The 25,936-nt window shown below is 46.0% G+C and overlaps 1 protein-coding gene across 1 annotated transcript; it reads left to right on the top strand.

Annotated features, from left to right (window-relative positions):
* The first annotated feature begins 22,601 nt into the window (after positions 1-22,601).
* On the top strand, positions 22,602-25,451 carry NKX2-1 (NK2 homeobox 1). The gene is made up of 3 exons (XM_047074725.1): positions 22,602-22,678; positions 23,363-23,748; positions 24,715-25,451. Exons 1-3 carry the CDS (start codon positions 22,602-22,604, stop codon positions 25,449-25,451), a joined length of 1,200 nt encoding a protein of 399 aa, XP_046930681.1.
* Positions 25,452-25,936: the final 485 nt, after the last annotated feature.

Here is a 25,936-nt window from a genome sequence, read left to right as displayed (position 1 = left end):
CTAGGCAGTTTCTCTGCTGGCTTCACGTGGCACCCTTGAACAACTGCATTTACTTGAACGATCAGCTGGGCTGAAAGATACACAGTGACCTAACTCACGTGTCTGGCAGTTGTTCCTGGCTGTCAGGTGTGGAGTCTACTTTCCTCCATGAGGCCTCTCATCCTCCATTTGGCTAGACTGGATTCTTTTTGTGGCAGTGTTCACTTCCACCACATTCTATTGGTCGCTGCAACACCCACTCAGACTGAATGGGTGAGAAATTAGATTACAATTTTTGATGGGATATCCCCCCAAGCATTTGTGGCCATATTTACTCCCATCCACTATCTGGCCATAATTATTTACATTTCTCCAACATATATAAGACACTTAACTCCCTCGCAAGACCTCTAAAAGTTTGATACAACTATCAGATCTAATATTTTATTATCTGCATCTGATTCAGATATGAATAAGGCTTCTCCCATGTGCCAACCTATGATCTAAAGATCAGTGAACCAGGGGCACGTGGGTGGCTCAGTCGGTTAAGCATTCGACTTTGGCTCAGGTCATGATCTCATGGTTCATGAGTACAAGCCCCATGTAGGGATCTGTGCTGACAGCTCAGAGCCTGGATCCTGCTTCCGATTCTGTGTCTCCCCCTCTCTGTTCCTCCCTTGATCATGCTCTGTCTCTCTCTCTCTCTCTCTCTCAAAAATAAATAAGCATTAAAAAAATTTTTTTAGAGATCAGTGAACCAAAGTAGGGGTCCAACACCTTTTTCTGTCAAGATCCCCATGGTAAATATTTTTGGCTTTGTGGGGTGTTTAGTCTTTGAGGTTTTTTTGGGGGGAGGGGATGTTTGTTTTTTAAAGATTTTATTCTCAAGTAATCTCTCCACCTGACATGGGGCTCAAGCTCACAACCCCAAGATCAGGAGTCCCATGGTCCACTGATTGAGCCAACCAGGTGCCCCTGTACAGTTTCTGTTATAACTATTTGATTCTTCAATTGTAATGTGAAAGCAGCTATAGAAAACATGTAAACAAACGAATGTGGCTGTGTTCCAATAAATCAGGTATTTACAAAAATAGGCCAAGGACTGGTTTTAACCTGTGGGTCATAGCTTGTGCCCTCCAAATTAGAGTATGAGAGACCCCACCGAGGAAAATCGAGATGCCCCAGCCAACAGTTTGAACCAACTATCTGACATAAGAGTGAGATGATTTGTGACTTTTAGTCCAGCCAGCTCCTGCACTGATTTAACCGATGTGAAACCAGCAGAGGAATCTCCCAGCCAGCCTACAAAATCATGAGAAATAATTAATTTCTGTGTTTTAATCCACTTAGTTTTGGACATTTCATTATACAGCAGTAGTTAACTAAAAGAGAAATTGGTACCTGAAGTGGAGTACTAGTTTGGCATTTGGTTAAAAAGTAAATATATGCACATTTTTCTGGAGTGAAAAGCAGTAACTTTAATTAAATTCTTATGGGGATATAAGACCTATAAAAAGGATTAAGAACCTCTCTCTTGATATATCTCAAAGAAAACTTTTAGGGTCAAGATATAGATTAAATATGGCCACATACTTTTTTTTTGCTCTAATTTTTAAAATTACATTAGTATCCTGAAACTCATCTATGGAGAACCTGAAGTTGAAAATCCCTAGCTCACATATTAGTATATTTTCATTAATTTTCAGTTAACCCTTTCCATCTGCAGACACAGTTCTTTATTTAGCTTATTAAAATCATTTTTCATTGTATCTTTGATTATTGCTTGTGTTTCAAGTGTTCATGATTTATCTTCGTAACACTAGCCATCCATATATAGTCTCTCTATGCTCTGCCTTACATTATCACCAGCTTCTCGCTTGTCATTTTCATCTCTTTATCTTTTCCTTTGTAATTTTAGCAAGTTTCTCATATATTTCCTCCATATTACTAATTTGATTTCCTTTGGTGTCAGTTCAATTCTTTATTGACATATCACTTAAAAATAATGTGTGGATCTGTTTCATATTCTGATTACATAAGCCAAGTACTTGAAGAAATAATTATTGAGACAGTTAAGGAAATCTGAACATCATCCAGGTATTTGATGTACTAAGTAAGTATTATAAGTCTTATTCAGTGTGATGATGGAATTGTGGTTACAATTTTTTTTTTTAAGAAGAAAGGGGGCTCTTGGGTGGCTCACTAGGTAAGCATCTGACTTCAGCTCAGGTCATTTTTGAGTTGAGGCTGGTGAGTTTAAGCCTCATCAGGCTCCCTGCTGTCAGTGCAGAGCCTGCTTCAGATCTTCTCTCTCTCTCTCTCTCTCTCTGCGCACCTCCCCCACTCAGATTCTCTCTCTGTCTCTCTCAAAAATAAACATTAAAAAATAAAATTAAAAAGAAGAAAGAATGACTTCATGTGAAAGAGATACTTATTGAAGTATTTACAGGTGAAATTATATTGTCTTTAGGATTTGATTTAAAATATTTTAGTACAGGGTCCCCTGGGTGGCTCAGTTGGTTAAGTGTCCAACTCTTGATTTCAGCTCAGGTAACGATCTCATGGTTTGTGGGATCAAAGCCCCACATAAGGCTCTACACTAATAACAAGGAGTCTGCTTAGGAGTCTCTCCCTCTCTCTCTGCTCCCTCCCCTGCTTGTACTCTCTCTCTCTCTCTCTCCTCTCAAAAATAAATAAACTGTAAAAAATAAAACATTTAAAACATGAAATAGTTCACAAAATATTGGTAACTAAGTTGAATGATTAAATGGTGATTATTACATTGATCTCTCCACTATGTATCTACTTTAAACATCCCACAATATCAAGTATCAAAATTGCAAAAATAAGTCTGAACTTTATTGTTTTTAAATTTTTTTTTAACGTTTATTTATTTTTGAGACAGAGAGAGACAGAGCATGAACAGGGAAGGGGCAGAGAGAGAGGGAGACACAGAATATGAAACAGGCTCCAGGCTCTGAGCGGTCAGCACAGAACCCGACGCGGGGCTCGAACTCACGGACCGCGAGATCATGACCTGAGTTGTAGTCGGACGCTTAACCGACTGAGCCACCCAGGCGCCCCATGAACTTTATTGTTTTTAATACAGATTTAATATATGAGATTTTACTGTTTATGTTTTTCCTTAATCCACCCCACTTCGTTTCTATATTTCTGCCTGCCTCTCAATCAGCTTTCTTTCCATCTCAGTCTGCTATTTTATATTATCTTTTGTCTTATTTTATAGAATAAGTTTAAGGATTTTTTTGAGAACACTAAGCAGATGTCCTGTTCTTGCCGAAAATCTATTTTAAAAGCCTGTTCTTCTTACCCATCTTGAAACTGTTTTCTCCATTTTTCCATTTTTTGGAATCTTTTCTTATCCCCAGTGTTCACTTTCTTTCTACTCATTGTCCTTAAAATAAAAAGGTACTATCAGGCCTGGTTTCCCCTGTAATCAGGGAAGGTATATTCTACTTGGTTCCTTCATTATCCCCAGGTTGTTGTTATATTTTCATTTCAGTCAAAGTCTAGTTAATACAAATTTTAGTAAACCAGAATTTTAGGACCCATGAGAAAGATATGGAAACACTGAAAAATCCAAGCAGAAGAACTTCTTCTCTATAGTATCTTTCCACTGTGTCTACTGAAGCTGCTATACTGGAAGCTAAACTTCTGTATCTAGAGTGCTAATATTCTATTTCCATTGGGCCAGTAATTCATGTTAAGTGCAAGTACTTAAGGGTCTCCTATCAACTACTGCCTGCTTCATGGGACTCAAGATCCTGCCGCTTGACCAGCTCTGCTCTTGGTGGTTTCCCATTGCCACTCTCTTTAATAACTGCTGATTTGCACTGATGAAATGGAATCCAAGTAGTTTCCATGGAACCAAGTGCTCCTGTGTGGTTTTTTAATGTATCAACTGGCTGGGCTGAACTACATTTCCCAGAATTCTCTTTCCTGTATGTTTTCCAGTTACAGTGAGCCACAAGAGACAGTCTTGTATGAGATTTAAAGGGCAAAAATGGGCACCACAGCCTTTTTTTTATTATTATTAATAGCTTCCATACATTTTTATTCACCTCCTGGCTTACCTTGTTGGTCTGCAACAGCTCCATCTTCACCTGGATCCTCTTTTACCTTTTCCAACTCCTAAGCCAGTTACCAATTTCTCCTGCAGGACACCCATGTGATCAAGACCAGAGACAGTGAGAACTGACACAGTGTTCAGTTCACCTTTGTGGGTTTCAGATTGTGCTTATCGGTCCCAGTTCATCCTTTCTCTCCTGCACTTAAATTTTTTTTTTAATGTTTATTTATTTTTGAAAGAGAGAGAGCCCATGTGCAAGCTGGGGAGGTACAGAGGGAGAGGGAGACAGAAGATCTGAATTCACAAACTGTGAGATCATGACCTGAGCCCAAGTCAGATGTTAAACCGACTAAGCCACCCAGGCGCCCCTCTCTCCTGCACTTTAAATTCGCCTTCCATTGGGGCACCTGGGTGGCTCAGTCAGTTAAGTGTCAACTCTTGATTTCAGCTGACAGCGCAGAACTTCCTTGAAATTTCCTGTCTCCCTTGCTTTCTCTGCACCAACCCCCTCTCGAAATAAATTAAAAAATAAAAATAAAGGAGGAGCCAAGATGGCAGAACAGCAAGGAAGTTTTTTGTGTGTCTCGCGTCCATGAAATACAGCCAGACCGACACTAAACCATCCTACACACCTAGAAAACTGACCGGACGATTAACAGAACAATCTGCACAACCTGAACCACAGAATTCAGCAGGTATGCGACACGGAGAAGTGAACTTGGGGAGCGAGAAGGCGCAGGAAGGGAGGTGTTTTTGTCAGCGGAGAGAGGACGGAGACTGGAGGTGGGAGGGAGAATATGGGAAAATCACCCCTCCCCAAAAGCAGCTGGAGAGAAAGTAGAAAATTAGAAACAGCTACAGGGACTAAACTAAAAAGGGAGAAATGAGAGGGTTTAAATTCCGTTAAGACTGTAAACAAGGGGAGCGCAGTCTGCAACTCCACAGCTCGATACCTGGCGGTGCTCTGGTGGAAAGGGTGAATCCCCAGGAACAGAGTGGGGTCCAGTAGGTTCTCAGGCCACCCGGGGAAAAGCGGTTCCACTTCTGGAAGGACATTTGGTAGAGACTGTTGAAGCCACCTGGTCCCAGCAGACCCCAGAAGGCGGCCGCGTTTGCTGGTGCTGGAACAAAGTCATTAAGGGTGAAGCCTGGTGCCACATGTGTGTTGTGATTTTCCATAATCCCTGATAAGCTGCTGCTACACTGTCTCAGGAACTTTTACTCGGGCGCGCTGGCACCTGGCCGCAGTCTCAGGGCACCGGCAGCAGCAGGGCCCATCAAGTGTTCCTGGGTGCAGCCTACATTCAGCCATTGCTCATTCAGCCATTGTTCGGTGAGACCCTCCCGCAGAGGGCGGAAGAGGTCAAAGCCGCAGTCCTTCAGAAACAACCACATCTGAGTCAAAACGTGGAAGAGAGGCCTGGGGCCTGGTCACAGAGAGTGAAAAAGCAGGGAGTGGATGAAAGCTGAAGACAGAGGACAGGGGCGCAATTACTGATCCGGGAGAACACATTGGGTAAGGGGTGGCGCCATTTTTACCGCTCCGGCGCATGCGCATACACACCTAGGAACCCCGCAACCATCCACCCCAGTAGGATAGCAGCGCCATCTAGTGGAGAGTGGAGCTATTACACTGAGCCCCGCTCAAGTGGGCCAACCTCACTCTTCAATAACACAAGTCTCACTGCTGGCTTAGTCTATGGACTATGAAATGCTACATATACTGACTTCTGGGGGAAAACGAAGTAATGTCAGTCCTACCTTATTCTGTTAGCAGGTCCATCTATTCAATTTTCTTTCTTTCTTTTTCTCTTTTACACTACTTTTCTTTTTCTTGAATACAGAAAGAGAAAAAATTTATTTTTATTTTCAATTTTTATTAAAAATATTTTTCCTTAATTTTTATTACTATATTTTTTACTTTTGTGTAAAATTTTCAAATTCTATTTTACATCCATCATTTTATTTTAGCATATTCACCTTTTCAAATTTTCAAACGATTTCCTTTTCTTTTCTTTCTTTTTTCTCTTTTTCGTTTCTTTTCTTTTTCTTGAATGCAGCAAGAGAAAAACTTCATTTTTACTTTCAATTTCTATTAAAAATATTTTTCTTTAATTTTTATTACTATAATTTTTACTTTTGTGTAAATTTTTTCAAATTCTATTTTACTTCCATCATTTTATGTTAGTCTACTACAGTGTATTCACTTTTTCAAATTTTCAAACGATTTCCTTTTTTTCTTTTTTTATTTTCTTTCTGTTTTTCATTTCTTTTCTTTTTCTTGAATACAAAAAGAGAGGATTCATATTTATTTTTAATTTTTATTAAAAATATTTTTCTTTATTTTTTTCTTACTTTATTCATTACTTTTGTGTATATTTTTTCAAATTCTATTTTACTCCCATCATCTCATTTTAGTCATTTTTTTAAATTCTCAAGCAATTTCCTCCCCCCCCCCTTTTTTTCTCTAATCTGTCAAACCACTTTCAACACCCAGACCAAAACACACCTAGAATCTAGCATCATTTATTCGATTTTGGTGTGTGTGTGTGTGTTTTTAATTTTTTAATTTTAATTTTTTTTAATTTTAATTTTTCTACCTCATTCATTCCTTTTCTGCCTTCAAAATGACAAAACAAAGGAATTCACCCCAAAAGAAGAGCATGAAGAAATGACAGCCAGGGATTTAACCAACACAGATACAAGCAACATGTCTGAGCCAGAATTTAGAATCACGATAATAAGAATACTAGCTGGAGTTGAAAATAGATTAGAATATCTTTCTGCAGAGATAAAAGAAGTAAAAATTAGCCAGAATGAAATTAAAAATGCTGTAACTGAGCTGCAATCATGGATGGATGCAGCAGCGGCAAGAATGGACAAGGCAGAACAGAGAATCAGTGGTATAGAGGACAAACTTAGAGAATAACAAAGCAGAAAAAAAGAGGGAGATTAAGGCAAAAGAGAATGATTTAAGAATTAGAGAAATCAGTGACTCATTAAAAAGAAACATCAGAATCATAGGGGTCCCAGAAGAGGAAGAGAGAGAAATAGGGGTAGAAGGGTTATGTGAGCAAATCATAGTGGAAAACTTTCCTAACCTGGGGAAAGACATAGACATCAAAATCCAGGAAGCACAGAGGACCCCCATTAGATTCAACAAAAACCGACCACCATCAAGGCATATCATAGTCAGCTTCACAAAATACTCAGGCTAGGAGAGTATCATGAAGCAGCAAGGGAAAAAAAGTCCCTAACCTATAAGGGAAGACAGATCAGGTTTGCAGCAGAACTATCCACAGAAACTTGGCAGGCCAGAAAGGAGTGGCAGGATATATTCAGTGTGCTGAATCAGAAAAATATGCAGCCAAGAATTCTTCATCCAGCAAGGCTGTCTTTCAAAATAGAAGGGAGATAAAAAGTTTCCCAAACAAACAAAAATTAAAGGAGTTTGTGACCACTAAGCCAGCCCTGCAAGAAATTTTAAGGGGGACTCTCTGAGGGGAGGAAAGATGAAAAAATATATATATAAATAAATACCAAAAGCAACAAAGACTAGAAGGACCAAAAACTCCAACTCTACAAGCATCATAATGGCAATAAATTCATATCTTTCCATATTCACTCTAAACGTCAATTGACTCAATGCTCCAATCAAAAACATAGGGTAACAGAACGGATAAGAAAACAAGATCCATCTATGTGCTGTTTACAAGAGACTCACTTTAGACCTAAAGACACCTTCAGATTGAAAGTAAGGGGATGAAGAACCTTCTACCATCCTAATGGTTGACAAAAGAAAGCTGGAGTAGCCATACTTATATCAGACAATCTAGACTTTAAAATAAAGACTGTATCAAGAGATGCAGAAGGGCATTATATCATAATCAAGGGGTCTATCCACCAAGAAGACCTAACAATTGTAAACATTTATGTGCCAAATGTGAGAGCACCCAACTATATAAATTAATTAATCACAAACATAAGGAAACTCATCAATAGTAATACCATAATAGGAGGAGACATCAACACTCCACTCACAGCAATGGACAGATCATCTAATCAAAAAATTAACAAGAAAACAATGGCTTTGAATGACCGGACCAGATGGACTTAACAGATAGATTCAGAACATTTCATCCAAAAGCAGCAGAATATACATTCTTCTCCAGTGCACATGGGATGTTCCCCAGAATAGACTATATACTGGGACACAAATCAGCCCTCAACAAGTACAAAAAGATCGAGATCATACCATGCATATTTTCAGACCACAGCACTATGAAACTCGAAATCAACCACAAGAAAAAATTTGGAAAGGTAACAAATACTTGGAGACTGAAAAACATCCTACTAAAGAATGAATGGGCTAACCAAGCAGTTAAAGACGAAATGAAAGAGTATAAGGAAGCCAATGAAAATGATAACACCACAACGCAAAACCTCTGGGATGCAGCAAAGGTGGTCATAAGAGGAAAATATATAACAATCCACGCCTTCCTAAAGAAGGAAGAAAGATCTCAGATGCACAACCTAACCTTATGCCTTAAGGAGCTGGAAAAAGAACAGCAAATAAAACCCAAACCCAGCAGAAGACAGGAAATAACAAAGATTAAAGCAGAAATTAATGTTATCAAAACCAAAAAGCAGTAGAACAGATCAATGAAATCAGAAGCTGGTTCTTTGAAAGAATTAACAAAATTGATAAACCTCTAGCCAGTTTGATCAAAAAAGAAAAAGGAAAGGACCCAAATAAATAAAATCCAGAATGAAAGAGGAGAGATCACAACCAACACAGCAGAAATACAAACAATAATAAGAGAATATTATGAGCAATTATATGCCAATAAAATGGGCAATATGGGAGAAATGGACAAATTCCTAGAAACATATACACTACCAAAACTGAAACAAGAAGAAATAGAAAACTTGAACAGACCTATAACCAGTAAGGAAATCGAATTAGTAATCAAAAATCTGCCAAAACACAAGAGCCCAGGGCCAGATGGCTTTCCAGGGGAATTCTACCAAACATTTAAGGAAGAGTTAACACCTATTCTCTTGAAGCTGTTCCAAAAAACAGAAATGGAAGGAAAACTTCCAAACTCTTTCTAGGAAGCCAGCATTACCTTGATTCCAAAACCAGACAGAGACCCCACTAAAAAGGAGAACTATAGACCAATTTCCCTGAAGAACATGGATGCAAAAACCCTCAACAAGATATTAGCCAACTGGATCCAACAATACATTGAAAAAATTATTCACCACGACCAAGTGGGATTTATACCTGGGATGCAGGGCTGGTTCAATATCCGCAAAACAATTCACATGACTCATCACATCAATAAAAGAAAGGACAAGAACCATATGATCCTCTAAATAGATGCAGAGAAAGCACTTGACAAAATACAGCATCCTTTCTTCATAAAAACCCTCAAGAAAGTAGGGATAGAAGGAGCATACCTCGAGATCATAAAAGCCATATATGAACAACCCAACACTAATATCATCCTCAATGGGGAAAAACTGAGAGATTTCCCTCTAAGGTCAGGAACAAGACAGGGATGTCCACTCTCACCACTGGTATTCAACATAGTATTGGAAGTCTTAGCTTCTGCAATCAGACAACACAAAGAAATAAAAGGCATCCAAATTGGCCAGGAGGAGGTCAAACTTTCACTCTTCGCAGATGACATGATACTCTATATGGAAAACCCAAAAGATTCCACAAAAAACTGCTAGAACTGATTCATGAATTCAGCAAAGTGGCAGGATATAAAATCAATGCACAGAAATTGGTTGCATTCCTATACACCAACAATGAAGCGACAGAAAGAGAAATCTAGGAATCTATCCCATTTACAATTACACCAAAACCATAAAATACCTAGGAATAAATCTCACCAAAGAGGTGAAAAATCTATACACTGAAAACTATAGAAAGCTTATGAAAGAAATTGAAGAAGACATACACAAAAAAGGAAAAAGATTCCATGCTCCGGGATAGGAAGAACAAACACTGTTAAAATGCTGATACTACCCAAAGCAATCTACATATTCAATGCAATCCCTATCAAAATAACACCAGCATTCATCACAGAGCTAGAACAAACAATTCTAAAATTTGTATGGAATCAGAAAAGACCCCGAATAGCCAAAGCAATCTTGAAAAAGAAAACCAAAACAGGAGGCATCACAATCCTGGACTTCAAGCTATACTACAAAGCTGTCATCATCAAGACAGTATGGTACTGGCACAAGAACACACACTCAGATCAATGGAACAGAAGAGAGAACCCAGAAATGGACCCACAAATGTATGGCCAACTAATATTTGACAAAGCAGGAAAGAATATCCAATGAAAAAAAGACAGTCTCTTCAGCAAGTGGTGCTGGGAAAACTGGACAGTGACATGCACAAGAATGAACCTGGACCAGTTTCCTATACCATACACAAAAATAAACTCAAAATGGATGAAAGACCTCAATGTGCAACAGGAAGCCATCAAAATCCTTGAGGAAAAAGCAGGCAAAAACCTCTTTGATCTTGTCCACAGCAACTTCTTACTCAACACGTCTCTGGAGGCAAGGGAAACAAAAGCAAAAATGAACTACTGGGACTTCATCAAAATAAAAAGCTTCTGCACAGTGAAGGAAACCATCAGCAAAACTAAAAGGCAACCAACAGAATGGGAGAAGATATTTGCAAATGACATATCAGATAAAGGGTTAGTATCCAAAATCTATAAAGAACTTATCTGTTTTTTTTTTTATTTTTTTTTCAATGTTTATTTATTTTGGGGACAGAGAGAGACAGAGCATGAACGGGGGAGGGGCAGAGAGAGAGGGAGACACAGAATTGGAAACAGGCTCCCGGCTCTGAGCCATCAGCCCAGAGCCCGACGCGGGGCTCGAACTCCCGGACCGCGAAATCGTGACCTGGCTGAAGTCAGACGCTTAACCGACTGCGCCACCCAGGCACCCCTATAAAGAACTTATCAAACTCAACACCCAGAAAACAAATAATTCAGTGAAGAAATGGGCAAAAGATATGAATAGACACTTCTCCAAAGAAGACATCCAGATGGCCAACCGACACATGAAAAAATGCTCAACATCACTCATTATCAGGGAAATACAAATCAAAACCACAATGAGATACCACTTTACACCTGTCAGAATGGCTAACATGAACAACTCAGGCAGCAACAGATATTGGCGAGGATGCGGAGAAAGAGGATCTCTTTTGCATTGTTGATGGGAATGCAAGCTGGTGCAGCCACTCTGGAAAACAGTATGGAGGTTCCTCAAAAAACTAAAAATAGAAGTACCCTATGACCCAGCAGTTGCAGTACTAGGCATTTATCCATGGGATACAGGTGTGCTGTTTCGAAGGGACACATGCACCCCCATGTTTATAGCAGCACTATCAACAATAGCCAAAGTATGGAAAGAGCCCAAATGTCCATCGATGGATGAATGGATGAAGAAGAGGTGGTATATATATACAATGGAGTATTACTCGGCAATCAAAAAGAATGAAATCTTGCCATTTGCAACTATGTGGATGGAACTGGAGGGTATTATGCTAAATGAAATTAGCCAGTCAGAGAAAGACAAAAATCATATGACTTCACTCCTATGAGGACTTTAAGAGACAAAACAGATAAACATAAGGGAAGGGAAACAAAAATAATATAAAAACAGAGAGGGGGACAAAACAGAAGAGACTCATAAATATGAAGAACAAACTGAGGGTTGATGGAGGGGTTGTGGGAGGGCAGATGGGCTAAATGGATAAGGGGCACTAAGGAATCTACTCCTGAAATCATTGTTGCACTATGTGCTAACTAATTTGGATGTAAATTAAAAAAAATTAAAATTAAAATTAAAATTAAAAAATAAAATATTAAAAAAATAAGAATAAAATAATAAAATAAAATAAAATAAAATAAAATAAAATAAAATAAAATAAAATAAATTCATCTTCCCTTCCCACCTATCTACCCTGTGAACTTCAAGCTCTAATATCAGGTAAAATCAACACCCTTACAAAGACTTCTAGAGCAGCTTCTACAATTGAGGTCAAATTCCTATAACAAAGACATTTGTGTGTGTGTCTGAAATACATCTTAGTATAGCTATCTATATCTAGTTGTCTAGCTACCTACATATCTATCTATCATCTATATTTCGTAGTGATTCTGCTTCTTTAATTGAATCTCGACTAAAAAAGCTCCACATCTGATCCATGACCCACTTTAGTTCCTGTTATTTTGCTTCAAAGTTTGGGAATTCTGGTTGGCTTCTCCCAAAGTCTCAATTTAACTTTGTGGTTATTTTGTTGTTTCTTAGGAAAGGGCTTTCACTACAACACTCAGTGACTTTCAGTTGAATGTGCACCTCATTTAACAGAAACTCCTTTGCCTTTTGGGCCCGTGATATTGTCTTTGCCTAGTAAATCAGAAGCAATGATCAATCCATGAGGGATTTAGGTGCAGGGGCTTATGTAAATATTTTCTACAGCTGATTCCTGGGAGGAAAAACATGGTCAGCCCAAGTCTAATTCTATATGTTTTATGTCCATACAAATGTCACTCTATTGACTCTAGCTCTTGTTTTGAAGATTTCTGGGAATTAAAAAAAAAAAATCACTGGTCCCACTTCCAGCCATGACTAACTAGTGCCAATCATGCCTTCTCACTGTCTGCACATAGACAACTAGACAAAAATGTGAAACAAATTTTCAGACATTGGACCACAACTAATTCAGAACTGTGATCTTGAAAATAGAGAAACAAATGAGGAGGGCTGTATAATCACCCCAGCTTTGTGGATGCAAGGACCATTTAGACAAGGACACAGAGAAGGGATCTTAAGCAGCATATAGAGATCAAAGTTTGAGGAGAAGAAAAAAAAGTTTGAGGAGGATAAGGTAGGTAGAATGTGTGGAACAGTCTAGAGAGGACAGAGCAATGACAAAAAAAGAGCTCCAGAAATACACATAACATATCCTTGAGTTTTTGACTGAATGTAAGCAGTGTATAAATAGGATGGGATTCCAGAAGGCTAAGTAATGAATGGATCTGTCAACTGAATAGTTTCCATAGCTCACACTGGATGGGGAAGTTCTAACAAGTAATGGAATTGGAGAAGTTTTTGACTTTTTTGCTTTTTTCTTAAGGAGAAGCCATAGTTGCAACTAAGCCTTAGCTGGAAAGCTACAGAGTTTCTACAATGAATCATCAAGATGGATGCAATCCCAATGATACTATGGAGGAAAAATAAAATGAGACCCATACACAAAACATAATCAATGAATACCAACCTTAGAATGACCCTAGTGTTGAAATGAGCAGACAAGGATTTTAAAGCAGCTATTATAACTGTGCTCAAGGACATAAAGGAAAATATACTTGTAGTAAATGAACAAACAGAAACTATAAATGAGAATCAAATGGCAAGTCCACAGCCTGAACATATGGTAAGGATGTGGGGCTCTTGGCCAAAGTGAGGTGGAAGGCCCTGGAGCAAGACCGAGTCCAGACCAAGCATTAAGTTTAGCTTGCAATGCTTATAATTAGAATGAATAATTTGAAATTGCAGCTTCACCTGATGCTGTCATGTCCTCTTCATCCAATTTCTTAAGATCTCTCTCAGTTTATGAACCTCTTAAAAGCATTAATCTCCTAAGATCTGATTGTTAAACCCTGTGGGATAAATCAGAATATTATTACAGAATTGTCAAGTTAATATTGCTGGTGTTTCAAGGTCCAACCACAGGTGTCTTTTCCGCTAGAATATATGATGATGACCACAATACCAAGATCCAGTACAGCCTATACTGTGCTTTTTGGACTTGGGCTTTAAACCCTTGCATGTAGTCACATTGATAATGAAAAGAGAAGGACGTAGGAGCTTGGCTGTAAAACGCATGAGAAGTATTTTCTACTGTTACATGCATCAAGATGTTAAGGCCCAGAAGTTTAAGCAGGACACAGCCCAGTTCTTTTGGATATTTTTCAGCCACAACAGCATGAAAGATGACTAACCAGGCATCAAACCAGTGAGTCTTTGAATAGAACTTCCACTGAGTTCTTTGGCCAAGCAGCGCAGATCCTGCAAAACAAAAAACAAAAAAACAAAACAAAACAAACACTCAATGGTATCATATCTGGGAAGCATTTACCATAGCAACCAACCTGTCAGATATGATAATATATGAGAGAAATGTCTTTCTCCTTCTTGAAGTCATGTTGGAAAATATCAACTAGCCACAAATATCAATTGTGGAGTTATTAATGGCTATATTCATTTTGCTGGAAAGAAATCTTCAGTGAGACTTTCAAGACAAAAAAGTAGATCTAGATAAACTGGTGAAAGAAAAATTTTAGTAATTTCAAAAATATGAGATTCAACTAAAGGAAGTTGACAAAAAAGATGATGTGACTTCCTTTTACAACACTCTCTCTAATCCCTTGCTTAAAAAAAGGTATTATATATATATATATACAGGGGAGGGGGTGAGGAACGCCTGATTGCCTAAGTTCAGCTCACAGGTCAGCCAGTGGTCATGTCCTCTCAGTGACCTCCTTCAACAAAAGTTTAGGGCAGCTGGAGATAAGGGGGAGAAGAGGTAGGTAGTGAGGCAGGGAGAAATTAGTTTGGAGGAATATGTTGGACTCTGTCCTGTGGACAAGAACCATAGACTAGAGTGGAGAGAGCCTAAAGGTAGAAACAAGAGCTACATGATAGGCAATAGATGATGAATGGCCTTGACAGAAGCGTAAGGAGGGAAGAACTGGTTATGAAGAAGTAAGGCTGGATTTGGGAGACATCTAAGATGTGGAATTGATATGACTTTGTAACTAGTTGGATAAGGAACAGGAAAAGGATGATATTCAGATAGATGGCTTGGAAGCTGGTTTAGACTGAATTTGTCCCCCAAATTCATATGTTGAAGCCCTAACCATCAATATAACTGTACCTGGAGGTAAGGTATTTAGGAGATAATTAATGTTAAATATGTTAAATGAGGTCATAAGGGTGGGGCCCTAATCCAATAGGACTGTGGCCTTATGAAAACAGGAAGAGAGAGAGAGAGAGAGAGAGAGAGAGAGAGATCTTCCCTTCAGTTAGAAGGTACTGTATACAAGCCAGGAAGAGTTCACCTGAAACTAAATGGCAAGAGCTTGATCTTGGACTTCCCAGCTTCCAGAACTGTGAAAAAATAAATTTCTGTTGTTTAAGCCACCCAGGCTATGCTATTTTGTTATGGCAGCCCAAGCAGACTAATACAAGAGCCAATGGGAGGAGTGGGATTATGGGGAGGGGACATGTTCATGCAATTCACCTGGATCAAGAACACAAAACAAGAAGCCAGTTGCAGCAATGTTTTGAGTTCAGATTGGGATATCTCAAGATTGGGATGTCTAAATCATAGACATTTATATGAGAAGATAAACGGCTGGAAATCTATGTATGAAACTCTGGGGAGTGGTTGGCTCGAAGTACATACTTGGAAACCATCAGCAGTAGGTGGTAGTTGAAGGCATGGAGATGGGCAAGCAGAGGAGGAAAGAAGTTCAACAATGCAGAATAAAATAGCCAGAGATGGAGGAGAACCATAACTGAGTAGTGACTTTGAAGCCAATGAGAGAATTTTGAAAAGAGATGATTAACAGGATCAAATGCAGTGCACTGAGCCCATTTCTGGGGACATGTCTAAGTGTTTGGCACAACCCTTGAAATCAAGGGCCCAACAGTCTAGCTAAAAGGAGAACACAAACATATGAAACAATTAGGAAATCATTCAATTAGAGTAAATTGTCTTATTACTGTAACAGACAAGTGCAATATAGATCCATCCATTTATTCTGCAAACATATTGAGCTCCTACTGTGTGCCAGACATTTCGTTTTTGGAAGAGGCAATTGGGCTTTTTTAAAAGAAGGGCATGACTTAGTTATGGAGGTGGAAATGATATTCTAAGTGAAAAAGAACAAAAACTGAGTAATTTAGGCACATGAGGAGAGGGGGTGGAAAGGATGCAGTCTTGGCAAGAGTCTAAGAAGGGGGGACTATCTGGGAAGAAAGCCTGGCTAGGTGAGTTTGTGCCAGAGATTGGAGGGCTGGAGGGCACCCGTCAGAGTGTAACTAGTTCCAGAAGTATTCCCGATCCGGTATATTTTCTAGGTGCTATCTACCTACTGCTTCAATAGCAAGGAGAGCCCCCTTGTGTCGAGCCAGTGGGGCCACTGCTTTCTGCAGACCTTGGACATGCAGAAAGTGCAAGCTTCTACAGGGGCCACCAAATACGTGTCGAATTGCCGTCAGATACGGAGAGGAGATTATAACTAGATATCAAGGGAAAGCATAATTAGAGGAAAGCTTTAGATATCACAGCAGTTTCCATGGCCCTGATCTACACATGAGCTTTTTCAAATAGCAGGTGCAGGAGACTGGGAGATCCCAAGCGTCCATCATAACACCTATACTGCAGTGGCTCTGGATGGACCGATCAGCAGCCAGGCGTATGGCCAGGTAGATAGTATGATGAATAGTGATATGGGCAAATTCGTGGAGGGTGAACCACTACCAGTCTGAACGCTACCAGTCTTGCCTGGCGGACCTGGGAACAAAGCTTGCTTCCCCCAGGACGGCCCTGAGGGTGCAGTTCTCCGAATGGCTGGAAGAGGGCGCTGCGGATCGCACTGGTCCGGTAAAGTCCGAGGTCGACCCAGAGTCCTGGGAGGCGAGGGGTGGGGAAGCCAAGCTAGGTCTCCTCCCAGAAAACCCGAAGCTGCTGAAATCTTCCGCAGAGCGCCTGGCGGGGGTGTTAATGCGGCTGCTTGAAACTTTGCCTGGACCCAGTGTTGGGGGTTGGGGGGAAGGATGGGAGATTGGAGAGGGGAAAGGAACAGAGAAATTAAACCCCAGAGCGCTGCTGGCAACTCTGAGGAAATCACGACTACTATAGGCCCTCGGGCTCACACTGCTGGGGCTTCGGTTTGATGGGAGACGGAAGGGTGGAAGAGCTGCAGGTTTCAGCTATCTAAAGTTGAATGCAGCTGCACAGGTCCTAGGGCGAAACAGCCGCGGCGCCGCGAGGAACCTTCTTGAATCTTGTCATTTCGGCTTCAGCAGTCGCTCCAAAACTTTCTTCCGAACTGCACGCGCTTCCTAGGATGTTCCCATTCCTTAGGATGGGGGCTTCCTATCTGTCCAGAGTATGGCGAAATCACCACCGTCCACCCTGTCTCGCCCACTTACAAGCTTTTAATTTAAACAGGAACGAAGAACTGGGAGCAAACAAGCCAATCCGCTACAGGGCTCTGGCTCTACTTATGCCTCTGTCTTCCAGGGCGCCCCGCATCGGCCTCGCTGGGTCTCCCAGCAGCTGTAGGTCGGCCCCCTCCCCACTTCCCACCCCAGTATCGGTTTCTCCGCATTTCAAAGGATGCTGCTAGCGCTGAATTTCCTCCTTCTCTCTATCCCCGAAGTCGCTGCTACCCAAGATCTCTTCCCGCCAGGGGGCGCCTTGACTATAGGGGCTCTGGCTGTAACTTGGGACAAGTTGAATTAGGCTTGAACCGTGTGACATGAAAATAGGCAAGTTCTGAGACCACAGGTGTGAACCTCTTGGAAGACTTGACCTGACAGAGGAAAAGGTTCTTTGACACTAAAGGCCGGAGGATGGACTCTCCTCCCTGGGAGGACTCCCACTCCAACACCAGACAGCGCCAGTGCAGGGAGAAGGTGACACTGGAGCTACTCTCAGACATCCCAGCGTAGCCTCCCCCTCCCCCTCCCCGGGCCTGCGCAGAGGCCACGGCTTGAGGAGAGTGTCCGCAAAAGGAAGGTGGCCCACGAAGACCCTAGATGCTCAAGTCCAGACAGGGAGCAGTGAGAGAGCGCGCCTTAGCTCCGAATCTGTTCCTCGAGCAGCCTCCTCGAAAGCCTCCTCGGGAAAGCCCCCTACTACAGCCCCTGCCCTCCACCCGCCTTCTTCGAATAGATCTCTCAGAGGCTCTCAATTCTGGTGCCTGGGAAAAAAGCGCAAGGGGTTCCGGTGAGATCCTTCAGGGAGAGAAAGACGCCCTCCAGAGGGGGGGCTCCGGATTCTCTGTTCCTTGGATTTCATTGGGGAGCAGCGACCCCCACGCCTGGCTGCTTTCCTGCTTTCTCTTCCTGGGTGTCGTTGCCTCGACGGCACCCCAGAACCCAGCTCAGCCAGGCTCGGGAGCCTGCTCCTGGCTGAGGAAGGTTTGCCCTCTGGGCGGGGCTAGGCACAGGAACAGCCGAGGACCCAGAGAGCTTCATGCAGAGTTAGAAGCCTGGATTCATAGTTTCTATAAATTCAAGATACAGAATCCTAAGTAATAATCCCTTTCATTTGCTAGCAATTTTTATGCTTTACAAACTCATGGATCTCATCCTTAAATATTTGGATCCCTAGTACAACCTGGGAGGTACACAAGGAAAGATTATGACTTTTTTTTGCCGTTCAGGAATCAGGTGCTAAGAGGCTTTGTTTCCTTAATTCAACATTTCTTGAGACACTGGAAAATTCAAGAATAAATAAAACAGGATCTCACCCTAAATTAGGGAGGCCAGTAAGCAACACCTTAGTTTACTCAGGCTGTGGGCAGAGCGGCTCCAGGGTGTGGTGGGAGTCCAGGAGAACTATACCACAGAGCTGAAACGTGGCAAAGCCAGGGCTCCAGTCCCAGGACTTCTGACTTGTACTCAAATACTCTGCCTATGACCCCTGAGCACTTTAAGATCGGCTATGGTGAAGAACACTCCCCATCCCCGTCCTACACACACACACACACACACACACACACACACACACACACACACAACTTAAGATGAAGAAGGTAGCTAAAAGAAAGGACACTCCTGGGTTAGGAAGAGTTGTTGGGGCCAGGAGACTTCATCAAAACCTCTATCTTGGTTGGATCCCAGAGTAACATTGTCACAAAGTAACTATGTACATATTATTTGGGTGATTTATTGTTAGTTTATAAGCTCTGTGTGGGTAGGAGCCACATCTAGCTTGTTTAAAGCTGAATTGTTAGGCCTCGCACGGAGCCTGGCACAGAGCCAGTACTCAACAAACATTTGTTGAATAAATCACGAATTGCGATAAAACTCGGAGCAAAATAACACCAGAAGGGAACATGGCCGCTCACCGTCCTAAGAGAGGTGTGAAGGACCATGAAGAGAATTAGAAAAATGTGGCGCTGAGGACTGGGAAGGACTTTTCATTTCTCTAGCGATCCAAGCTTCAGACTCCGAGTCATACAGCCTTGTATGAGCCCTCCGTCCTAAATTCTCAAAGAAGTGACTGCAGAGGGACAGAAAGGCTCTTCCCCCCACCATAAGGGTGGCGAGCAAAGGTTGGTGGCAGTTCAACGCGTCCCTGGCCGGGCCTGGACCTGAGCCCCAGTCTCCCGGGCTCCTTAGATTCCAGGCCAAGCTGCAGAGAGCAAAGCTGTGTGGCTGCGGTTGAGGTGGGCGTGTGCGGCCCCACCAGGGAAAGCTCCTTGAGAAGCCCGAAATGGACCCCACTGCGCCCACTCTGCCTGAGAGAGTTACTGAAGACGCGGGAACCTACAGGGAGGATCTCAGACTTCCCAAGTATTCCCTGCAGCCATGAAGAAATTATTAGGTTAACCTCGGTCACCCTACTTAAGATGAAGGGGGAGGTAGCTAAAAGAAAGGACACTCCTGGGTTAGGAAGAGGTGTTGGGGCCAGGGGACGGACTCTCAAAGCCTTTGGTCCGGCAAGAGCAGAGATGGAGATATACGCCTTTTCCCTCCGGTAGACGCCTCAGTCCTTCAGGCTTATGTTGGCAGCGCAGAGAGTGTGGGGCAGTGTGTGTGTGTGTGTGTGTGTGTGTGTGTGTGTGTGTGTGTGTGTGTAAGGGACAAGGGTAGAAGAGGTGGGGGTGGGGTGCCGCAAGGTGGTGCAAAGGCCCAGGCGAGGTCTAGTCCAGAGCTAGTGCTGGTGAGCGCGCCTGGCGGTGAGGTGCAGCATAATCTTGGTTGCGGGGGTGCAGGGGTAAGGCGGAGCAGCAGCCTCGGCCAGCCGCCGCCCTCTGCCCCCCAACTCCCGGCCCAGCTCCAGCTCAGTGCGGAGACTCAATGCCTGCTGCGTAGCTGGGGGTCGAGGTCCAGTCTGCAAGCCTGAGGGTGGGGGTGGGGAGCTGCTAGCCACGTGCGCAGCCGGAGCCTGCTGTGGGACTGCGAAGCTGCCTGCCGAGGGACGAAGGCCCAGGCTCAGGGCCTGCGGAAGATGCACCCAACTCTCCCCTTCACTCAAGGCCTAAAGGCAGGGCAGGGTGGGGGGTGTGCTAACGACAATACAGAAATCTGGCGCTCTGGCAATGAAATTAAAAATTTTCTAAAGCTTTCAGAGAGCTTTTATGTGCCCATCTTATCTGAAAATCTCAGAGAAACCTTATGAAGAATTACCTACACTTCTAAACGGCATTGAGACCGAGAGAGACGTACACCATTCTATACTTGGTGTTTCTTATACTTACCAGTAATGTGAAATAATGGCGAGGGAAAGGGAGAAAGAAGACAGGTGACTGGGAAACCCACCCCGCCTTAGCAATAAGACCCCAGTCAAAACAAAAGCCCGGGATTCTGGGCCGCCTGCAGACAAGATCTGTATTCAGTTTTGTCTGCTCTCCTCGACGGTTCATTTGAGCTCAGCGTCGTCTTCCCTCCTTGCTCCTAGGGCTTAAATATCACATAGATCAACGCTTAGTTGATGGAGCCTGAGTCTTCCTGAGAGCGCCGCCCCCCCCCCTTCCCAGAGAAGCCCCTTGGAAGAAGCGCAAGGAACCAGCCTGGTGCTTGTCTTTCACAGTACAGCGGACAAGCACGTCTCAGCGCCCAAGTGCAGGGTTGCCTGCCCCAAAGCCACCAGGGGAGCTGCGCAAAAACGTGGGCACATGCGGGAGGAAGGGGGTGCCCTGGGCTTTGTCACCCTTCATAAGCGACGTAGGTGGTGAGGAAACCGAATGTTAGTATAGAAGTTGGCTTTGTGTTGAGGGAGCACAGAGCACTTCTCAAGGAGAGAACTGATGTTAAAAAGCCAATAACAAAACAAGTTTCCTTACTACAATTGCTGTTAATGGAAAAGGCGCCTAACCTGCTGAATTAAATCGTTCAAAAGTGCCTGTTCATCACTGGGAGTTCCTTCTCTACAAGGAGGGGAAAGAAAATGAAAACAAAAAAACAAGTTGGAGAAGCCCCCTTAACTGGCCCCGGCAGTGTGTTGGAGGCCCCAGCCTGGACAAGGAGCTTTCCACCCTCCCAGCCTCTAGCCGGAGAGGAGGCTAAAAGAGCCAAAGAAAAACCAAACCAAAACAACGACAAAACGTTTGGAATCTCAGGGGGAAAAGTCGGAGTGGGTCTCGGGATCTGTGCCACGCAGGGCACGACACTGTAGTCCACTGGGCTGGAGGCCGGGGCCTGGCCGGAGCAGCAAGGCCGGTGCCTCTGGTCCGGCTGGGGAGCGAAAGCCCACAGCTCCCCCTCTCCAGGCGCCCAAGGACCCTCAAGGCGCGGGGCTCACACTTGAAGCCTGGGAACGCGCTGACAGGAAACCCACTTCCTCCTAAGCAGTTTCTTGCTCGCCGGATGAGAGGCGCCCAATTGAAGCAGAATGATCCTCATCTACTAATATCCAGCGTGGCCACAAAGCGACTGGCCATTTACGCCGCCACTTTAAACAAAGATATTTGGTTATTCCCGGGGAAGCAAGTGCACTTTTGCATGGCTGAGCTCCGGGAGGAGGCGAGCCTCAGCCCAGCCTCCCGCCTGCTGGGCTGCTCGCGCCTCGGGATTCGCCCCCTCCCGGCCAGCTGGTCCCGCCGGGGTTCAGGCTCAGTTCCGCCCGGCAACAGGCGGGCGGGTACTTACGACGCTCCCTGCCCGCGCCCTCCCTGAAGCATCAGAGGGGAAAACAGCGTGGCCCTGGGCTCGGGTGCTGGGGCTGTGATGTCCTCGGAAAGTCAGCTCCAGCCCCAGAACCCCGCGTGTCCGGGCGATGGGCGAGGGTCGGGGACACCAGGTTTGTTCGAGGTGGGGCAACTTCAGCAATGGCCCTTCGGGTTAGTGCCCCCCCAGCTTCCCAGCTCTGGCGGCCAGTAGTGTGCTTGTCTTGGCCAGGAATGGGGGTGGGGAAAGGGAGCCGCGGGTGGGTTGTGGGGGGGGGCGTGATGCAGGGGGCCCTGGACCGCTGAGAAGACCCTGAGCTGGGGGGAGGGGGACGCGGGGATCTGGGACAGCCTCTCCGAGGCAGCCGATCCCCTGCTCAGCGTCCCCTCCGCCCGCTGGGATTCTCTCTCGGGTAGGGGGAAAGGGGGCGGGGAGCAGAGGTGTCCCTCTGACGGCGGCAGAAGAGGCAGACAGACGGACAGACACGCAGAACAACAGTGCGGCCCCAGGGTTCGTCCCCAGACTCGCGAGCTCGTTTGGTGGTGACTGGGGCTCGGCGCCGCGAAGCCCGATGTGGTCCGGAGGCAGTGGGAAGGCGCGGGGCTGGGAGGCCGCGGCGGGAGGGAGGAGCAGCCCCAGCAGGCTCAGGTGAAACCCCTACCCCGTCCCTTGGCCCCCTCCCTCTATAGACTTGTCCCCGCCCGGGAACCCCGACTATATTGGAAAGTGGTTCACTTTGTAACTCCGAAAGTTGGTTGCAAAGCAGCATTCACCTTCCTTCCTCCCCACCATCCCCCCTCCTCGGCTACTCCTCACCCCACCTCTTGCCCTCCCCTCTCTCGGTTCCCTCCTCCTTTCCCTCCCCTGTCTCCCCCCGCGCGCCGCCCGCACCCCACAAAAAATGGGGTGGGGGTGTCCGGGGGAGGGGGAAAGAAATGCTTTGGGTCGTGTCTCTGCCTCTCTCTCTCTCTCTCCCTCTTTGAGACCTAAAAATCCTGACAAGTGAAACTTAAAGGTGTTTACCTTGTCATCAGCATGTAAGCTAATTATCTCGGGCAAGATGTAGGCTTCTATTGTCTTGTTGCTTTAGCGCTTACGCCCCGCCTCTGGTGGCTGCCTAAAACCTGGCGCCGGGCTAAAACAAACGCGAGGCAGCCCCCGAGCCTCCACTCAAGCCAATTAAGGCGGACTCGGTCCACTCGGTTACGTGTACATCCAACAAGATCGGCGTTAAGGTAACACCAGAATATTTGGCAAAGGGAGAAAAAAAAAGCAGCGAGGCTTCGCCTTCCCCCTCTCCCTTTTTTTTCCTCCTCTTCCTTCCTCCTCCAGCCGCCGCCGAATCATGTCGATGAGTCCAAAGCACACGACTCCGTTCTCAGTGTCTGACATCTTGAGTCCCCTGGAGGAAAGCTACAAGAAAGTGGGCATGGAGGGCGGCGGCCTCGGGGCTCCGCTGGCGGCTTACAGGCAGGGCCAGGCGGCTCCGCCGGCCGCGGCCATGCAGCAGCACGCCGTGGGGCACCACGGCGCCGTCACCGCCGCCTACCACATGACGGCGGCAGGGGTGCCCCAGCTCTCGCACTCCGCCGTGGGGGGCTACTGCAACGGCAACCTGGGCAACATGAGTGAGCTGCCGCCGTACCAGGACACCATGCGGAACAGCGCCTCGGGCCCCGGATGGTACGGCGCCAACCCAGACCCGCGCTTCCCCGCCAGTAAGTGAGGCCGCCCCACTGCCGGGCCGCGGGCTGAGTACGGGAGGCGCGGGGAGAGCAGCCCAGAAGGCGCGGCTCCTGCCAGCTGCGCACTGGGCGTCTGGGTGGGCGGCCCGGCAGCCGCGCCTGGGAGTAGGGTGCGGGAGCTGGGGATTCTTTCCCCTGCTGGATTGAGGTGTCCCAGAAGAGACACTTGGTAACGCTGGGGTCCTGCGAGCAGTATTCGGTGTCTCCCCAGTGCGGCCGACTAGGAGCTCTGCTCCGCGCAGGAGACCTCGGAGTGCCGAGGGAGCGCCTTCCTCCCCCCCAACCCCCCCCCCAAAAAAAACCCTAAGGGAGCTGGGGGCAAGCAGGGAGCAGAGAGGCGCGGCCTGGCCGGGCCGGAGGCTGCCCTACTGCGACGCGCTCAGGCGTCCGGCCCGGCTGGCTCTCCAGTCTAGGCAGGTGGAAGGGTGCGCGTGGCTCCAGAGGGGGCTGTAAATGGAACGAGCAAGTACCCTCACTGGGGCTGACAGGAGAGAGAGCGGCCAAGAGGCAAAGCGTCTGGGGCTCTAGCTTTCGAAAGTGAAGACTCCACTCTCCTAAGCTCCCAAAGTTGGGGTCTACCGTAGGACCCCAGCTTTTGGTGTGGGCCCAGTTCACCGCCTGTGCCCCGATAACCCCACGACTCTGGCCGGGGATGGGCACGAAAGGAACGGAAGCGGCCTTTCTCCACTTTGCTTTTGGGCTGGAGCACTGAGAGTGGGGAGGCAACCGGGGTTGAGGTGGGGAGCTTTCCAGTAAATCCCTCGACGGCAAGGCCTGGGGCAGGCGCTAGCCATCCTTGACACCTAGGCCTCTCAGGGCGGAGGCAGCTTAGGTGAGAAGGGAGCCGTCGGGGTGGGCAGGGCCGGTCAAGGCCGCGGAAGGCAGAGGTGGCCTGGCCCGGCCCGGTCCCCGCCGACGCTGTGCGTTTGTCGCCTACAGTCACCCGCTTCATGGGCCCGGCGAGCGGCATGAACATGAGCGGCATGGGCGGCCTGGGCTCGCTGGGGGACGTGAGCAAGAACATGGCCCCGCTGCCAAGCGCACCACGCCGGAAGCGCCGGGTGCTCTTCTCCCAGGCTCAGGTGTACGAGCTGGAGCGACGCTTCAAGCAACAGAAGTACCTGTCGGCGCCCGAGCGGGAGCACCTGGCCAGCATGATCCACCTGACACCCACGCAGGTCAAGATCTGGTTCCAGAACCACCGCTACAAGATGAAGCGCCAAGCCAAGGACAAGGCGGCACAGCAGCAACTACAGCAGGACAGCGGCGGCGGCGGCGGGGGCGCCGGGTGCCCGCAGCAGCAGCAAGCGCAGCAGCAGTCGCCGCGCCGCGTGGCAGTGCCGGTCCTGGTGAAAGACGGCAAACCCTGCCAGGCAGGAGCCCCCGCGCCTGGTGCCGGCAGCCTTCAAGGCCACGCGCAACAGCAGGCGCAGCAGCAGGCGCAGGCTGCTCAGGCGGCCGCGGCGGCTATCTCAGTGGGCAGCGGTGGCCCTGGCCTGGGTGCACACCCGGGCCACCAGCCGGGCAGCGCAGGCCAGTCTCCGGACCTGGCACACCACGCCGCCAGCCCCGCGGCGCTTCAGGGCCAGGTCTCCAGCCTGTCCCACCTGAACTCCTCGGGCTCGGACTATGGCACCATGTCTTGCTCCACCTTGCTATATGGTCGGACCTGGTGAGAGGACACCGGGCCAGGCCGGGCCCAGCGCGCTGCCTCATCGCTTCCCCTCCTGCCGGTCACACAATCACCAACTACCCGCCGCTCCCTGCGCTTCGACTTTTCTTAATAATCTGTCCCGTTTAGACCGAGGGGAAAAAAACACAAAAGCCAAACTGCTGGCCGTCTTTTTTTTTTTTTTTTCTAAAATTTGTGGGATTTTTTTAAAAAAGAAAATAAAAACATCCAAGTGAATCCAATTCTTTAAGGAGTCTTTAAAAAGAGAAGGACATAACAAGAACAGCTTTTGGGGTGTCTTTTTGGTGATTGAAATGGTTTCACTTGCTCAGGCAGGGTGCAGTTTGGAGAGGGCTCTACGATGACTGGCTCTGGACTCTAAAGATCGCAAACTTCACTCTGGGTACACTGTGCCAGCAAGGCGGACTCGCTTGTAAATACCCGGATTTCTTTTGAAGGGATGATGGGGGCTGGGGAGAGGAAAGACTC

Source organism: Lynx rufus, unplaced genomic scaffold (genome assembly GCF_022079265.1).
Source record: "Lynx rufus isolate CCGP_SWC_20201006 ecotype Redwood Valley unplaced genomic scaffold, mLynRuf1.p SCAF_13, whole genome shotgun sequence".
In the NCBI taxonomy this organism is placed as follows: Eukaryota; Metazoa; Chordata; class Mammalia; order Carnivora; family Felidae; genus Lynx; species Lynx rufus.
This window is presented reverse-complemented; position numbering and strand designations above follow the sequence as displayed.